This window comes from Schistocerca nitens, chromosome 2 (assembly GCF_023898315.1).
Source record: "Schistocerca nitens isolate TAMUIC-IGC-003100 chromosome 2, iqSchNite1.1, whole genome shotgun sequence".
NCBI lineage: Eukaryota > Metazoa > Arthropoda > Insecta > Orthoptera > Acrididae > Schistocerca > Schistocerca nitens.
Window position 1 is genome coordinate 857680948 of NC_064615.1, and position 19573 is coordinate 857700520.

At 41.8% G+C, this 19573-nt stretch overlaps 1 protein-coding gene across 1 annotated transcript in view; it reads right to left on the reverse strand.

Annotated features, from left to right (window-relative positions):
• LOC126234673 (NADP-dependent malic enzyme-like) overlaps window positions 1-19573 on the reverse strand; it is a 112653-nt gene that overhangs the window by 76400 nt on the left and 16680 nt on the right. Inside the window, exon 2 of the mRNA XM_049943413.1 lies at window positions 12515-12673. Coding sequence (XP_049799370.1) covers window positions 12515-12673 — 159 coding nt within the window. The remainder of the gene's footprint in view (window positions 1-12514; window positions 12674-19573) is intronic.

The following is a 19573-nucleotide window of genomic DNA, read 5'->3' on the forward strand; positions in this document are numbered from 1 at the left end:
GTGCACCATGTTCAGAACTCAGAGGACTTCTTACAACGGCTGAGACAACTACACATTGTGGACTCTGACATAATGATATAGGCCTAAGTCTGATGGGTTGCTGGGTGAATGGGACAGAAATATGGATATGCATGTTAAGATGATCATAGCACACTGGTATCAAGTGAAATTTGTGACTGGATTGAGGACTTTTTGGTAGGGAGGATGCAACATGTTATCATGGATAGACAGCCATTGTCTGATGTAGAAGTAACTTTGGGTGTGTCCCAGGGAAGTGTGTTGGGACCCTTGCTGTTCCTATAGAATATTAATGACCTTGCAGACAGTATTAATAATAAAATCATGCTTTTGCAGATGATGCAGTTGTCTATAAAGAAGTACTATCTGAAAGAAGCAGCATAAATATTCAGTCCAACCTTGATAAGATATCAAAGTGGTGCAAAGATTGGCAACTTGCTTTAATTGTTCAGAAACATAAAATTTTGCATTTCACAAAACAAAAACAAAAAAAAATGTCATATCCTATGACTATAATATCAATGAGCCACTGTTGGAATTGACCAACTCATACAAATACCTGCCTGTAACACTTTGAGGGGATATAAATGGAATGATCATATACATTCAGTCATGGGTAAAACAGGTGGTAGACATCAGTTTACTGATAGAATACCGGGGAAGTGTAATTAATCTACAAGGGAGATTGCTTACAAATCACTCATGCGACCAATTCTAAAATATTGCTGAATTGTGTGAGACCCATACCAGATAGGCCTAACAGGGGATATTGAACATATATAGAGAAGGGCAGCATGAATGGTCACAGGTTTGTTTAATCTGTGAGAGTGTGTCATGGAGATGCTGAAGGAACTGAACTAGAAGACTCTTGAATACAGGTGTAAACTATCCCAAGAAAGTCCATTAACAAAGTTTCAAGAACCAGGTTTAAATGATTACTCTAGGAATATACTACAACCCCCTACATATCACTCATATAGGGATCGTGAAGATAAGATAAGAATAATTACTGCATGCACAGAGGTATTCAAACAACCATTTTTCCCAGACTCCATACATGAATGGAACAGGAAGAAACAATAATAACTGGTAAATTGGACATACCCTCTGCCATGCACTACATGGTGGTTTGCAGAATATAGATGTATACATAGATGTAGATGTAGATGTGTCTGAGTGGCACCATCTAAATATGTCTGAAGCACTCAGGTGCTGGCAAGGTAGTATAAGCAACAAAACACTTCTATGATACTATGTGTTATGCAGTCTGGTACATATTAAGTTGTCCACAGCCTCTGGAAAAAGCACAGCAGCACATTTTTATGCATACTCGGTAGTAATGGGGGTTAAAGCTCACAGCATTATTAACCTTCAGTGCAATGATCATTCTGTGTCATAACACAGCCATTAATGGCCTTTGTTAAATTGCTTGTGGCAAGATGTTGGTTTTGCACATTTTATAATAGGACTTTTAGATGTACAATAATGTATCAGTAGATGTGTAAACAGGTTGTCAGAATTTTTTATATCAAAGCCAAGAGACTTCATTGAAAGATGGACACAACAGACTGAATCATTTCAACAGAAAAATATATATAAATATAATAGAGGGAAACATTCCACGTGGGAAAAATATATCTAAAAACAAAGATGCTGTAACTTAGCAAACGAAAGTGTTGGTATGTTGATAGGAGACAATAAAAAACACACAAACACACACACAAATTTTGAGCTTTCGCAGCCTAGGGTTGCTTCATCAGGAAAGAGGGAAAGAGAGGGAAAGACAAAAGGATGTGGGTTTTAAGGGAGAGGTAACGAGTCATCCCAATCCCGGGAGTGGAAAGACTTACCTTAGGGGGAAAAAAAGACAGGTATACACTCACACACAGACACATATGCATCCGCACATATATAGACACAGGCAGACATATGTAAATGCAAAGAGGGTGGGCAGAGATGTCAGTCAAGGTGGATGTACAAAGGCAAAGATGTTATTGAATGACAGGTGAGGTACGAGGAGCAGCAACTTGAAATTAACAGAGGTTGAGGCCTCTCTCCTTCTGTTACCCACCAGAAACATTCCACATGGGAAAAATATATTAAAAACAAAGATTCCATGACTTAACAAATGGGAAAGTGCTGGTAGATAGACACAATTAAAAAACACACACACAAAATTTCAAGCTTTCGCAACCAACGGTTGCTTCATCAGGAAAGAGGGAGGAAGAGGGAAAGACAAAAGGATGTGGGTTTTAAGGGAGAGGGTAAGGAGTCATTCCAATTCCGGGAGCGGAAAGACTTACCTTAGGGGGAAAAAAGGACAGGTATAAACTCGCACACACACACATATCCATCCACACATATACAGACACTAGCAGACATATTTAAAGGCAAAGAGTTTGGGCAGAGATGTCAGTCGAGGCAGAAGTGCTGAGGCAAAGATGTTGTTGAATGACAGGTGAGGTATGAGTGGCGGCAACTTGAAATTAGCGGAGGTTGAGGCCTGGTGGATAACGGGAAGAGAGGATATATTGAAGGTCAAGTTCCCATCTCTGGAGTTCTGATAGGTTGGTGTTAGTGGGAAGTATCCAGATAACTCGGACGGTGTAACACTGTGCCAAGATGTGCTGGCCACGCACCAAGGCATGTTTAGCTACAGGGTGATCCTCATTACCAACAAACACTGTCTGCCTGTGTCCATTCATGCAAATGGACAGTTTGTTGCTGGTCATTCCCACATAGAAAGCATCACAGTGTGGGCAGGTCAGTTGGTAAATCACGTGGGTGCTTTCACACGTGGCTCTGCCTTTGAGTGTGTACACCTTCCGGATTACAGGACTGGAGTAGGTGGTGGTGGGAGGGTGCATGGGACAGGTTTTACACCGGGGGAAGTTACAAGGGTAGGAGCCAGAGGGTAGGGAAGGTGGTTTGGGGATTTCATAGGGATGAACCAAGAGGTTACAAAGGTTAGGTGGACGGCGGAAAGACACTCTTGGTGGAGTGGGGAGGATTTCATGAAGGATGGATCTCATTTTGGGGCAGGATTTGAGGAAGTCGTATCCCTGCTGGAGAGGCACATTCAGAGTCTGATCCGGTCCCAGGGCATATCCGGTCACAAGTGGGGCACTTTTAGGGTTCTTCTGTGAGAGGTTCTGGGTTTGAGGGGATGAGGAAGTGGCTCTGGTTATTTGCTTCTGTACCAGGTTGGGAGGGTAGTTGCAGGATGCAAAAGCTGTTTTCAGGTTGTTGGTATAATGGTTCAGGGATTCAGGACTGGACCAGATTCGTTCGCCATGAAGGCCTAGGCTGTAGGGAAGGGACCGTTTGATATGGAATGGGTGGCAGCTGTCATAATGGAGGTACTGTTTGTTGGTGGGTTTGATGTGGACGGATGTGTGAAGCCGGCCATTGGACAGATGGAGGTCAATGTCAAGGAAAGTGGCATGGGATTTGGAGTAGGACCAGGTGAATCTGATGGAACCAAAGGAGTTGAGGTTGGAGAGGAAATTCTGAAGTTCTTCTTCACTGTGAGTCCAGATCATGAAGATGTCATCAATAAATCTGTACCAAACTTTGGGTTCGGGTTTGGGTAACCAAGAAGGCTTCCTCTAAGCCACCCATAAATAGGTTGGCATACGTGGGGGCCATCCTGGTACCCATGGCTGTTCCCTTTAATTGTTGGTATGTCTGGCCTTCAAAAGTGAAGTTGTGAGTCAGGATGAAGCTGGCTAAGGCAATGAGGAAAGAGGTTTTAGGTAGGGTGGCAGGTGATCGGCGTGAAAGGAAGTACTCCACTGCAGTGTGGCCCTGGATGTGTGGGATATTTGTGTATAGGGAAGTGGCATCAATGGTTACAAGGATGCTTTCCAAGGGTAACAGACTGGGTAATGATTCCAGGCGTTTGAGAAAATGGTTGGTGTCTTTGATGAAGGATGGGAGACTGCATGTAATGGGTTGAAGGTGTTGATCTATGTAGGCAGAGATATGTTTTGTGGGGGCTTGGTAACCAGCTACAATGGGGCGGCCCGGATGTCTGTGTTCGTGAATTTTAGGAAGTAGGTAGAAGATAGGAGTGCGAGGTGTTGGTGGGGTCAGGAGGTTGATGGAGTCAGGTGAAAGGTGTTGTAGGGGGCCTAAGGTTCTGAGGATTCCTTGAAGCTCCGCCTGGACATCAGGAATGGGAGTACCTTGGCAAACTTTGTATGTAGTGTTGTCTGAAAGCTGACACAGTCCCTCAGTCACATGCTCCCAATGATCAAGTACCACGGTCGTGGAACCCTTGTCAGCCAGAAGAATGATGATGGATCTGTCAGCTTTCAGATCACGGATAGCCTGGGCTTCGGCTGTGGTGATGTTGGAAGTAGGATTAAGGTTTTTCAAGAAAGATTGAGAGGCAAGGCTGGAAGTGAGAAATTCCTGGAAGGTACCACGACCGTGGTACTTGATCATCGGGAGTATGTGGCTGAGGGACTGTGTCAGCTTTCAGACAACACTACATACAAAGTTTGCCAAGGTACTTCCATTCCTGATGTCCAGGTGGAGCTTCAAGGAATCCTCAGAACCTTAGGCCCCCTACAAAACCTTTCACCTGACTCCATCAACCTCCTGACCCCACCAACACCTCACATGCCTACCATCAACCTACTTCCTAAAATTCACAAACCCAAACATCCTGGCCGCCCCATTGTAGCTGGTTACCAAGCCCCCACAAAACATATCTCTGCCTACGTAGATCAACACCTTCAACCCATTACATGCAGTCTCCCCTCCTTCATCAAAGACACCAACCACTTTATCGAATGCCTGGAATCATTACCCAGTCTGTTACCCTTGGAAACCATCCTTGTAACCATTGATGCCACTTCCCTATACACAAATATCCCACACATCCAGGGCCACGCTGCAGTGGAGCACTTCCTTTCACGCCGATCACCTGCCACCCTACCTAAAACCTCTTTCCTCATTGCCTTAGCCAGCTTCATCCTGACTCACAACTTCACTTTTGAAGGCCAGACATACCAACAATTAAAGGGAACAGCCATGGGTACCAGGATGGCCCCCACGTATGCCAACCTATTTATGGGTCGCTTAGAGGAAGCCTTCTTGGTTACCCAGGCCTGCCAACCCAAAGTTAGGTACAGATTTATTGATGACATCTTCATGATCTGGACTCACAGTGAAGAAGAACTCCAGAATTTCCTCTCCAACCTCAACTCCTTTGGTTCCATCAGATTCACCTGGTCCTACTCCAAATCCCATGCCTCTTTCCTTGACATTGACCTCCATCTGTCCAATGGCCAGCTTCACACATCCGTCCACATCAAACCCACCGACAAACAGTACCTCCATTATGACAGCTGCCACCCATTCCATATCAAACGGTCCCTTCCCTACAGCCTAGGCCTTCGCGACAAACGAATCTGGTCCAGTCCTGAATCCCTGAACCATTACACCAACAACCTGAAAACAGCTTTTGCATCCAGCAATTACCCTCCCAACCTGGTACAGAAGCAAATAACCAGAGCCACTTCCTCATCCCCTCAAACCCAGAACCTCTCACAGAAGAACCCCAAAAGTGCCCCACTTGTGACCGGATATGCCCTGAGACCGGATCAGACTCTGAATGTGCCTCTCCAGCAGGGATACGACTTCCTCAAATCCTGCCCCAAAATGAGATCCATCCTTCATGAAATCCTCCCCACTCCACCAAGAGTGTCTTTCCGCCATCCACCTAACCTTTGTAACCTCTTGGTTCATCCCTATGAAATCCCCAAACCACCTTCCCTACGCTCGGGCTCCTACCCTTGTAACTTCCCCTGGTGTAAAACCTGTCCCATGCACCCTCCCACCACCACCTACTCCAGTCCTGTAACCCGGAAGGTGTACACGATCAAAGGCAGAGCCATGTGTGAAAGCACCCACATGATTTACCAACTGACCTGCCTACACTGTGATGCTTTCTATGTGGGAATGACCAGCAACAAACTGTCCATTTGCATGAATGGACTGTAACCTCCCCCTCACTTATCGACCTTAATGACAGTGAAAAATTAAACCGCGTGTACCTAATGGAAATTTGGGAAAAGCAATCATCACCGAAGTTAATTCGTCGGTAAAGAGGGAGGAAAGGGTTACATCTAAATGAAAGGAAAAATGCAAATGAAACTGGTGGAAATTAATTTTGAAAAGGGGTAAAGTTAATAAAGAAAGTAAATGTGCGGCCGTTACGTTAACAATTAACTAGCGGTAATTAGATATTTGAGATTTGGGGGAAATTACGGTCGCCAGTCCTAAGGACAATTACTATAGTAACTGAAAAAGAAAGATTATTACACATATAACTAGCACTAGAAGCGTGGCAACTGAAGGTTGACACGTGTAGTGTGAAAACTGAAAGTTTGTCAGAAGTAATAAATGTCACTACACTCTGACTTAATTTAGCAAAAGAATTAATAAAACTGGAAAATCGAAAGTTAATTTAGTGACTGAAGTTAATAGTGAGCTTTCTTTCTGAAGCACATCGAAATTCAGTAAAATACGGTTAGTCTTGGACTACCTCAACAATTATTTCAAAAGCTACTTGAATCTACGCAATTTAGAAAATAAGAGATTTAACTTTGAACTTGAATTAAATGATTCTGAACAATTAACAATAGTAAAATTAGTACGTACCAAGCTGAGCTGTAGTCATAGGTAAGCTAAAATATGGTAACAAAACTCGCACTCATAATTTGTGCTTGTGTAATCTAAATATTGTAGCCAGCTATGAATACTTTAACTGAACTTTGAAATTAAACCAGTGAAATAGAATAATATGGCTTTAATGCTGGCGTTTGAATTTCAACGACACTCGGGTTCATTCCGGAAAAGGAAGGGACCCTGCTTGGTAATGCAATTGGGACAATGAGCAACAAAGGTTCATGCTACATTGCTGTAATTTTGTGATTTGAACAGTTTTAAAAACTGAGGTCTGCCATATACTTCTAAAACTTTACGTGCTTCCAGTCTTCCCTGTTGGTTGATTGAAGGTTTGAAGCCGTCGATCGAGGAGGTGGCGACAGTCACTCTTTGTCGGCCGTCGCTGTTGCAGAAGCTGGATGTTGGCACGCCTTCTTCTCGACACGGTCACCAGGCGAAACGGGCTCTTGATTTGCGCCAGCTAATGCTTCCCGTCCGCGACACCGTGTCAGAAACTATCATAGCAAGTCGAGCGCAATTATATACTGCCAAACCCCGAACGCGCGGCAACTCGCGGGAGCATCACACAACACACCTGCTCCACTGCACTACCCCAGCCAGACTCCCCTCTGCTCTGCCAGCACTCCACGCGGCCGAGTTAACACTACCAAAGATCCTAAACACTTTTGTTCTCCACATGACCTATCGATGTATTCGTTCGATAGCATAGTTTTCTCTTGGCCAGACCCAGCATACAAATACAAATAATATTCACAAAACAAACCAATTATACATCAACATAAATGCATATATATAAAAATAGTAAAACAATTACAATATACAAAGACACAGAAATGTTATATCTTCAGGTAACAAAATAAGGAAAAAAATTTGCAGTGCAATAGATGGAAATTGAAGGATATCCATTTCCGGCATTACAGGACACAGGCAGACAGTGTTTGTTGGTAATGAGGATCACCCTGTAGCTAAACATGCCTTGGTGCATGGCCAGCACATCTTGGCACAGTGTTACACCGTCCGGGTTATCTGGATACTTCCCACTAACACCAACCTATCAGAACTCCAGAGATGGGAACTTGCCCTTCAATATATCCTCTCTTTCCGTTATCCACCAGGCCTCACCCTCCGCTAATTTCAAGTTGCTGCCACTCATACCTCACCTGTCATTCAACAACATCTTTGCCTCAGCACTTCCGCTTTGACTGACATCTCTGCCCAAACTCTTTGCCTTTAAATATGTCTGCTAGTGCCTGTATATGTGTGGATGGATATGTGTTTGTGCGAGTGTATACCTGTCCTTTTTTCCCCCTAAGGTAAGTCTTTCCGCTCCCGGAATTGGAATGACTCCTTACCCTCTCCCTTAAAACCCACATCCTTTTGTCTTTACCTCTCCTTCCCTCTTTCCTGATGAAGCAACCGTTGGTTGCAAAAGCTTGAAATTTTGTGTGTGGGTTTGTGTGTTTCGGGAAACATTCCAAGTGGGAAAAATATATCTAAAAGCAAAGGTGATGTGACTTACCAAACGAAAGTGCTGGCAGGTTGATAGACACACAAACACACACACATAGGGCATACAAAGCTCATTTAACTTGGAGCTATCATACTAGAGCTATCGTACTAGATATCAATATAAGGGTAGTACTTCTTGGAATTTGCACCTGGAAAATGTGCCCATTAAGTTTTACAGAAAAATGATATGAGATTGGAATGGATTAGGTGACCCTTTTGTTCCATAGAACCATACTGAGGAGTTGCTTGGGGATGTACAACATGTCAGAAAACAAGAATACTTAATACATATTTGCAAAGGAAAACAGATACGCTACTGAATCTAGCACAGATCTCTAGTCAAATGGTAATCATGGATGCAGAATAAGTATTTTAAAAAAACGCTCTTAAACATATTTTCATACAAAATGTGATGACAAAACTTATCATAAAACATGTAAATGCACAATGCACTGAGGTGCATTTGACAAGTCTTTAACTATTATAGCCCTGCACCATCAAAATCTATTTACAAAACTTATTTGCATTGATCACATTACTACACTAAAGATGTACAAAAGCCAGGTTTTATGTAACAGTCACATTCTTTGATATTATCAATGACATACAGGATGCACATCAGTCGGGTCTGCTAAGAAATTCATCAATTCAGTAGAAGGAATTGGTGACCAATAAATCCTTTAGGCCCCTCTTAAACCAAACTTTATTAGTAGTTTAAATTTTTATGGCTGCTGGCAAGTTATTGAAATTGTGTTTTGCTGAAAAACGGACACCTTTTTGGTTCAAAGTAATTGGCTTCAGATATTGTGTCGATTATTCCAATTTCTAGCATTAACTCCATGCAGTGGGCTGTTGGTTCAAAAAAGAGAGATATTCTTCATGGCAAATTTCTTTAAGGAATCTTCAGAGGCAGTAGGCAGTCTCTCCAGTTCCTTGAATGGACCTTTGCAGGGGATTCTTGAGTTCACAGCACAAATAATTTGTGTTACATGGACTCAGAAAACTTTAGCATGATTTGATGTATAATCGCCAAAAAGGGATCCTATATGTCATTACAGAATGCAGTTCTGCAGTATGGTCCTTACAAGTACTGAACTGCATATAGTTTTATTATTTATTTATTTATTTGTTTATTTTAGTGGCAGGCAATTGGCTAGGAACCATTTATTAATATCCTTGAAAATTTCATTAAACAATCATTTCAAAACTATATCTAAAAACAAAGATGATGTGACTTACCACATGAAAGTCCTGGCAGGTCGACAGACACACAAACAAACACAAACATACACACAAAATTCAAGCTTTCGCAACAAACTGTTGCCTCATCAGGAAAGAGGGAAGGAGAGGGAAAGACGAAAGGATGTGGGTTTTAAGGGGGAGGGCAAGGAGTCATTCCAATCCCGGGAGCAGAAAGACTTACCTTAGGGGGAAACAAGGATGGGTATACACTCGCACACACACACATATCCATCCACACATATACAGACACAAGCAGACACATTTCAAAACTATGTATGATTTGGTCTTTATTGCATTGTTTGTATCATCTGCAAACAAAACAAACTTGGCATATGGTAGTGTTAGTGATGAAAAGTTATTGTTAAACACTAGAAAATGTTAGGGCTCTAAGATGGAATAGTGTGGAACACCAAATACAATTAGTTCCCAATTGGATGATGGTTGGTAGCTTAAAACAGTGCTTTTTCCTTTTGAATCCCTTTTTTCCTGAACCATTTATAGCTTTTCTAGTTAAACCATAATATTCTAATTTACTTAAAAGGATATTGTGATTTACACACCATGCCATCATGATGGCATAATGGAATGCCAAAACTGATTGCCTCTGGAACAAACGAGAGATGAAACTATAGCTGTTGGTTTATGTATTGCCGATTACAAGTACATTCTTGCTTTATGTATAAGTAGCGTTCTCAATATACAAACCCATATATCCAAACTGTGTCTTCAGCTGTGTAATATTTGTAATCAATGAAAATAATCACTTTTTGAAAATATAATGTAAGCTTGTCAACAAGCATGATCAACAAATGGAAAATGCCAGATTTGTCACACCCAGCATTGGCAATGTTAATATTTGTGAAACACCAGATCAACACAAAGTTCCAAGAAATTTTGTTCAACCATGTCGCATATGTCACGGACACCTGTGTTTCCAGAAAGTTTGTCAAAATACAAATAATTTTTCTAAACAGAATAGACTTATAAGAAAGATACATAGATTCTGAAATGTAAATGCAACCAAATTACAATTTTCCTCATTTAAATAAAAGTGGAATTTATAATCAAAATTTTGAGAATTAAGTACTGTGCTTTCATGACAATTTTCATGAATCTTTCTTTAAACAGTAGTTTTTGGTGAATTGTAATTGGTAATTTTCAAAGTGAATTTTTGACAATTGCAAACTTTCCAATCATGGATGGTGAAAAGAGAAAACAATGAAAGACCATTGTTAATTACTTCAACTGTGACCTATTACTGTCTGTCACAGTTTCTTCAAAAGAATATGATGCCAGACTTTGAGAAATATTATGGTAACATGTTGCAGCTGACAAAAATGATTATAACTATGTAGGCTTCCATGGCTGGTGTCATGATGATTAAAATTCTTCTGGGTGTTGTATGGAATGCTTTTATATGCAGTCAAGATTTTGGAGCATCCACTAACAGGCTAGTTAACTTTCATGTTGATTCAGGTAAACCTCTGCTTTGTGTTAGGTAGCAAACTGAGATGGAGTCCAGCAAATTTTAAGATATGAACCTTTTTCAACAGAAACACAAAATTTTGCAGTTAGTATATTCTGCAACACCTTTTGTTCTCCTGGAAATTGATGGGAAGCAGCCTTTCATGCTGTCAAAAAGAAGAATCTGTAGGGTCAGCCAGTAGGTGGGAATGAATTCCTTCAGTTGGTGACAGGCACACAAGTGTTGGTATGAACATACATCCGTTTTGATATTTAGTGTAAACTACAGTTTCTTGTTCTTATAAATCTATTATTTTTGATTTTGTTAATATTTGCCTTAAGCAGGAAATTAAGTTAAATAACTCATAATCACTCTAAAACAAAAATATACTTTTTTCTATAGTATTTATATTATGTTCTTGAAAAATAAATGTGGAGAGATATTTTCTCTCCAAAATTTTCATATCTGTAGCCACAATTTCTGATGAACATTGGCCTGCTTGAAGTCACTGAATACAAACAACATCTAACTGAGAAAATAAAAAGTTTATATTATGATCTGTTATGGACACACAGTGCCAGACTACATGATGGAAGACAAGTCCTGAATTTATGTCACAAATGTGCACTTGGAAATAATGATAAATAAAAATGCCCAAGTATCTACTAACATTAGTATACTTAACACTGAGTATTACAGTTGATAAAATCTGCTAGGTTTGAAATGTGATTCCTGTTTCAATTTATTTTCATTCACAAGACGGTTTATGGAGAAACAGCAAAGCGAAAATCATTTTTCTGATATTCTATCAAGTTTGGAAGGTTAGACCACTACCTTCCATCCAAGAAGTGAAAATTGTTTCCTTTATGCTGCCAGTTTTGCATTTCTTAGATTTTTCAAAAAATGATATGACTTCTGACATATTTAGGTTTATAAATATAGTAAATATATAATACTACTCAATAGATACAATAAATTACAATACATAATTATAATATCATCAACAGTGAATGTTGTTGTTGTGGTCTTCAGTCCTGAGACTGGTTTGATGCAGCTCTCCATGCTACTCTATCCTGTGCAAGCTTCTTCATCTCCCAGTACCTACTGCAACCTACATCCTTCTGAATCTGCTTAGTGTATACATCTCTTGGTCTCCCTCTACGATTTTTACCCTCCACGCTGCCCTCCAATGCTAAATTTGTGATCCCCTGATGCCTCAGAACATGTCCTAGCAACCGATCCCTTCTTCTAGTCAAGTTGTGCCACCAACTCCTCTTCTCCCCAATTCTATTCAATACTTCCTCATTAGTTATGTGATCTACCCATCTAATCTTCAGCATTCTTCTGTAGCACCACATTTCAAAATCTTCTATTCTCTTCTTGTCTAAACTATTTATCGTCCATGTTTCACTTCCCTACATGGCTACACTCCATACAAATACTTTCAGAAAAGACTTTCTGCCATTTAAATCTATACTCAATGTTAACCAATTTCTCTTCTCCAGAAACGCTTTCCTTGCCATTGCCAGTCTACATTTTATATCCTCAGTGAATTCAAAAGGTATTATCTAGACTGCTTACCTGAAGTCCCATTAAGTACCTGTACTTGCTCAGGTCATCAGTGCACTGCTCAACATTAAGCACGCACAGAGCCATTTGCTCATCATGGGTTTTGATGCGTGGAGGCAGCAGACCATGGATTCCTAGCAGTTGTCTTTCCATCAATGAAAATGCCATACCCTGTAAATATTTAAAATGGTTTAGCCTAATGATGTTGTTGAGTTAATCATGTTTAGTTACTATGATATGGTGACTGCATCAGAAAATGCTCCTAGAGTGCTAACTGTGATGCAATTTAAAGTATAACCTCAGTTACAAGTTAAAAATCTGGAAGCTTTTGGTTTATATCTACCTTCAAACAAGTCGCCACTGTAACTGAGTACTGTAGGTCATTGTTCTCATAATCAATTATATGATTTGTTTTGTTTCGTTTCTTAGGTGATCATAACAAATGCTAAATTCGCTTTCCATTTTCTGTACTGTGCTACCATAGGAGACCTTTTCACCAGGCATGTTGTGAACTATCAAGCTTTTCTTGTCTATTCAGTTCTATCTATAATGTTTCTATATTTGGCACTGTCTTTATCCTATAGTGAAAACCAGAGCATTTTACTGTGTTTACTTAACAATAACATTACATCTGGAATGAACATTACACCTGCATACACCTAAATGTTAATTTACGTACGTGCATAGTACAATAAAAGCAATTTTCACACTCAGCATGGAGTTTATGTGTGATTATGGTTGACAGTAATTTATTTTATTCAGGTTGTTCCATTAAATAGGTTGTGGGTTAGCATGATAACACAGTTGTATTACACAAGCATTAATATGTGAAAGGTTGGAGGCAGGAGAGGGGTTGGGCTCAGAGAGTGGTAGCCAGTTTTCCAGCTAGGAACAGTATGATTCACTCATTCCAGTCCACGGTGGTATTGAGTGATGAGGGGTTCACTCTTTTGTAGATGATTCTTGGGGTGGGGAGAGGACTGGGAGTGTATCAGGATATGGCACAGGAAATCTGTTTTCAGGCTAGGTTTGAAGGGTAGTGCCTGTCTGTGAAAGCCTTTATGACACTTTTATCTCCATGACCACAGGAGGGACAAAACAATTATTGATGCGCCACCTGTAGTGATGGACAACACTTTATTAATTCAGAAATCAAGGAACATCAGTAATAGGAAGATAAAGAGTCAATGCTTTGTGAAAAGAACAAAATAAAGAGTAACTTCTAGACAACAAGAAATAAGGTTATACTGCACCCACAAGTAAGAAGGTTCAGTCAGAGTCTAGGTTTGATCATTTAAGTAGGGTTGTCACACTGTTTGTATGTGTGGAGTCCCATGAGGCAGCAATTGGTAGAGAGCTGGGTGCACCTGGAGATGGCCATGCATGTGAAGTCTTGTGTTTGCTTTCCAGTTGCTGAGTTACAGTGAAACACAGGAGAGCCCATAAAGCCTGGTGTCAAGGACAAAGTACATGGTCATTAGAACAGTGGTCCCAGGTTATGTTCACAGACGAGTCCAGGTACAGTCTGAACAGTGCTTCTCGCCGGGTTTTCATCTGGCGTGAACTAGGAACCAGATACCATCCCCTTAATGTCCTTGAAAGGGACCTGAATGGAGGTCGTGGTTTGATGGTGTGGGGTGGGATTATGATTGGTGCACCTACACCCCTGCATGTCTTTGACACAGGAACTGTAACAGGTCAGGTGTATCGAGACATCATTTTCCACCAGTATGTCCTCCTTTTCATGGGTGCAGGGGGATGATAATCATCCTGATGGATGATAATGCACAGCCCCACCGAGATGCCATCATGGAGGAGTACCTTGAAACAGAAGATATCAGCCGAATGGAGTGGCCTGCCTGTTCTCCAGACCTAAACCCCATCGAGCACGTCTGAGATGCTCTCAGTCGACGTATCAATGCACATCTTCAAACCTCTAGGACACTTCAGGAGCTCCAACAGGCACTGGTGCAAGAATGGGGGCTATATCCCAGCAGCTGCTCGACCACCTGATCCAGAGTATGCCAACCCGTTGTGCGGCCTGTGTACGTGTGCTTGGTGATCATATCCAATATTGATGTTGGGGAAATGCGCAGGAAACAGTGGCGTTTGTAGCACATGTTTCGGGGAGGTTTTATCGACTCATCACCAATACCGTGGACTTACAGATTCGTGTCATGTGTGTTCCCTATGTGCCTATGCTATTAGCGCCAGTTTTGTGTAGTGCCACGTTGTGTGACACCATATTCCGCAGTTATCCTTAATTTATGAGCATGAGTAAATTATGGCTGTTAAACATAAGGAATATTATGATATTGCAGTCTTTCACGGCGTATTCCACTGATGAATTCTTCTCGGGTTATTAGCCGAGTGGTGGTGTATTGTCGCAACGTTTCGATGAGTCTCGTACCCATCGTCTTCACCAGAAGAAACTCATCGAAACGTTGCGGCAAGACGACGCCACCACTCGGCTGATAACCTGAGAAGAATTCATCATAAGGAATGTTATTTACTGTTTAAATACATGTAAATATTAGTTTCTAAATCGTAATTACAGATTTTTGAAGAGCACGTAAAATTATGTATTCATACTTTCTTACCATATGGAGTGATTTTCCTGCTGTATTACAGACACAGTAAAAAAGTAGTATTTTCTTTAGAAAGACAGATGACAGATCGGCAGTATATCGAAACTTTCGTGTTTGGGCGCGAGACTTCGCGGCATTTTGTTACACGAATAGACTTCTGCGCCGACAGATCACAGCGTACGGACCGGTCGTCACGCATTCAGTGCATGTAGGCGTCCGCAGACGGAGAAAAGGGCAGGAAAGGAGGGGGCGGGGGAGAAGGCAAGAAAAGGTACCTGCCCGCCGGCCGGAGTGGCCGAGCGGTTCTAGGCGCTACAGTCTGGAGCCGCGCGACCGCTACCGTCGCAGGTTCGAATCCTGCCTCGGGCATGGATGTGTGTGATGTCCTTAGGTTAGTTAGGTTTAAGTAGTTCTAAGTTCTAGGGGATTCATGACCTCAGCAATTAAGTCCCATAGTGCTCAGAACCATTTGAACCATTTTTGGTACCGCCCCCCCCCCCCCCTCCCCCATCCCCGGATTTGGAGTACAGGCCATAAGAATTCTCACGCACTTCTCATACTTCAATTCTCTCGGCTATAAAACGTTTTATTCTGCCACTTATGTAATTTAGTTCTTATGAAATGAAATGTCTAGAAACTGGAGAACACATGAGAACACATTTATATCCAAAATTATAATTGTAGAGTCACCTCATTGAAAGTGTCCACAGCAGAGCCCAAGCCGTCACAAAGGAAAAGGCCGGACACACCCCATATTATTGTCCACTATAGTGCGGCCCACGAACAATGGCGGTTCACGCATGTCCAGGCGCGGACGATTCCAGGCGACAGTTGCGGTACGCACTTGAAGAAAGGGTATATCCGGTAACTTATGTCTCTCTGTTACTTATGCGGAATGGATCAAATGGCTCTGAGCACTATGGGACTTAACATCTGAGGTTATCAGTCCCCTAGACTTAGAACTACGTACTTAAACCTAACTAACCTAAGGCCAAAACACACATCCATGCCCAGAGCAGGATTCGAACCTGCGACTATACAGCACCAGCGCGGTTCCAGACTGAAGCGTCTAGAACCGCTCGGCCACGGCAGCCGGCCGGAATGAATCACTTACCACTACAACCAGCGATGACAGCTCGCAACAAATGGAATAAAAATTCACTAAGCAATTCGCTAAGATCACATTTAATGGTGACATTAGCTACGCCAGCCAGAACAGAGGAATCATAACACTACTGACCGTCCATTATCCGTCAGAGAATGCGTGAGGTAGCTGCGCAGCAAAAGCTTAAACTCGTCAGCCCTCGTTCGCGACACCAACTTCTATGTGTCCGACTGCTGTGACTCGCCTCCCTCAGAACTGAATCTGGATCTACGCTTGGGCCAGGGTAATCGACAAAGATTTTGAGGTGATAGCTCCGGATCGTGTGGGAGAAGATTAAACAATACGCACTCTTCTACATGACCGTGAAATTGACACTTCGAAATACACAGTGTGGAGCGTACTCGACAGTCGCGCAGTAGCAGTTACACCTCTATCATAAAGAACGTGTATAAGCAGCAGGAGGCCATATGAGTTTGAACATGGTGTTTAGTTCTGTCAATGGATTATATTGTCATTCATGCTTGCACTGAAAGTGTCAGTCGACACTTGGGAAAGCTTAAGTTATTGCTATAAGGTGTGAATTCATTTCCTACCATTAGTTACTTATCTCAGAGTATAGGGTGATTCAAAAAGAAAGAACAGATTTCAGTTGTTTATTACAGACAAACTATTAAAGACTGAACCAGAATGCAGATGTCACTGGGTAGAAGAAGATTAAAAGTTTTATGTTTGCACTGTAGAATCAGCAGGAGCACCATGGGTTGCTCGAGAAACGTCGAAACGGTAGTTCATTTCGTTACGCAACCCATTTATTGAATCGACATCTTCAACAATTCGATTTATCAGTATTGAAGAGTAGATGCCATATGTGGGACAAAGACTGTCTTATGTGCCCAGAAAGAAAAAAGAATCCCAAGGTGTGAGGTCTGGTGACCTGGGAGGCCAAAAGCAATGAACAAGATCTTGTTATAAACCTCTTAGGATCCAACGTTTGGTGTGGTGATGTTAATATAACGCCACATCTCAAGATGAAAGTCAGGCGAGATGCCATCACGCATAAAAATGAAATCATTAGAATCTTCGTGAAGTTGAAAAACAACCAATTTTGCAGCATGGCAGGGTGTGACATTCCAGTCACAGTTTCCTCCGCACAAAAAGGTCAATAAGCTTTGTGAACAGAAACACATTCAGTTTCGGTGAGTTTCTTTCATGTTCGACGACGACGCCAGGATTTTGTGACCCCCAAATTCTTACATTATGGTGGTTTACTTTACCTGGTAGATGAAATGTCGATTCGGCCGAAAAGATGAGTGAGTCGTTTGGAAAAAGTGTCCTGTGTCATATTCTTGGGAACTGAAATGCATAATTCGTACGTGCTGTTATGGTCGCCGGGGCGCAATTGCTGCAGAAACGCAACTTGTAAGGCTTCATACGCATGCGTCATTTCAGAACAGTCGACACCGTTGTTTGAAGATGTTGAAATTAGTAGATAGTTGTGGACTTCCGTGGGTTTCGCGCGAACACGCCTTACAAGGGAAACTCCCCATCGGACCCCCCCCCCCCCTCCCCCACCAGATTTAGTAGTCAGCCCGTCAGATCTAGAGTGGGCGAGCCGTTTTCAAAGCTCCTTCTTACCTTTCTTTTTTTTTTTTTTTTTTTTTTTTTTTTTTTTTTTTTTTTTTTTTGCTGTATTCAAATTTGTGTCTGTGTCATGGTCTAAGGTCCGTCTACAACAGCGAGGTGTAAGGAATGGACCTATAATGAAGGTTGGTTCTGCACAACTAAGCTATTAGCAGCCGAAAGGAAGTGGCTTTCGAATTGGAACCGCAAACGTTTGATGACAAGGCGACAAGTCAACCGGGTCCACCACCGGAAAACACGTCTGGTGTGTCATGCGCAGCATTAGCGACAGTACGTGAGTCAAATGATAGCACCTAATTTGCACGCCTGGTGAGTGAGTGAGATAAGTCTCTTTGCCCGATTTAGGTGTTCCTATGAAAGTGAATATGATCACTCCCATGGAAATGATGAAAACATGATAGTTTATCACATAAGCTGCAACAAATGAACGCAACAGTCACAGTTTCCCTGCGCTCTGTCAAAACATATGTTTTTAACGTTTATGAAGTAGCGTTCCGTTTTGGAAGTTTTGACTCTTGAGTTACTTTGTTATAACACAATTCACATTGGTTTATTTGTTGTTTTCATTTCTGTGAGACGTCTATGTGGTATCTCTCGTGCTCTCACTATTCATCACATTTACTTGCGACGGTAATGTATTCTTATCACATGACTTATATTCTATAACCAATGTATACTGTGACAACTGCCAACCAAAGAAAGAGAACAAACATTTCACTGACTGGACGGACAGTTCTTGAAGGTGTGAAAAAAGATAAATGGCACGAGGAGGTTTAGAACCCGGCTCGCCCGCTTTACACTTATGCTCCCCTCAATGGTGCACTTGTCAAGACTGAACCGTTCTCTGTTTCTGTTTTGCTTTTGTCTCATAGTTCAGTAAACTTCCTTCCTTTTTTCGTGCTTGATCTGTGTTCAGTCTTTGTTGGGCTATCCGTTGGGCCATCTTACTACTAAATCTGAGGCGGCTGCGATGGGGCGGTTCCCATGTCACACACGCTCAACATTTTCATCAGATGTGCGCGGCTCTTCCCTTTGCATATGCAACCAGCTTCAAAGAATTTTGTGCGTCAGTCATAAATCTGCTTGTGCAGAAGCGACTTCCTGCAGGATTGATGGCGGAATGCACGTTGCGCTTGAACATTGGACTGACTTCGCGTAAATTCCAACACACAAAGTAATTCCTCTTGTGGGTAGTCGCCATGTTGCTACAAACCCACAGCATCGCAGCTGTGTCAAAACTTTGAACCTTCGTCTCTCCAGTGACATGCGCAATGTGCTTCTGTCTTCCGTAGTTTCTCTGTAATAAACAACTGAAATCTGTTCTGTCGTTTTGAATCATCTGGTACATGTTCATTTTTGGATCCTCTGCCGTGTATATTTGACCCTAAGGCTAAATGTAGGTGCAGGTGTATTTCAGAAGCGAAGAACCTGAAAGTTTTCGCTTGTGACCATAATATAACAGGACTCTGGAAACATCTACTTTAGCACTGTACAACAAGGTGCATATAGTTTTAGCTGTTCAACTCCATTGGCATACGACTCTTGGGTTAGCAACCTCTCTGCTATCTCAGCTCGTTTCCTTTCCAAAATAACATGCGTTTCGTTGCCATCCGGATGCTGTAAGCCGCCGAAAACAGGTTCTCACGGACTAATCAGGCAGGATGTTTATGTGCCCGTATGAGATATTTATTGCCCAAAAATAACGGCGTGATAGTCGTATTGTTGTGATTTCCGTAA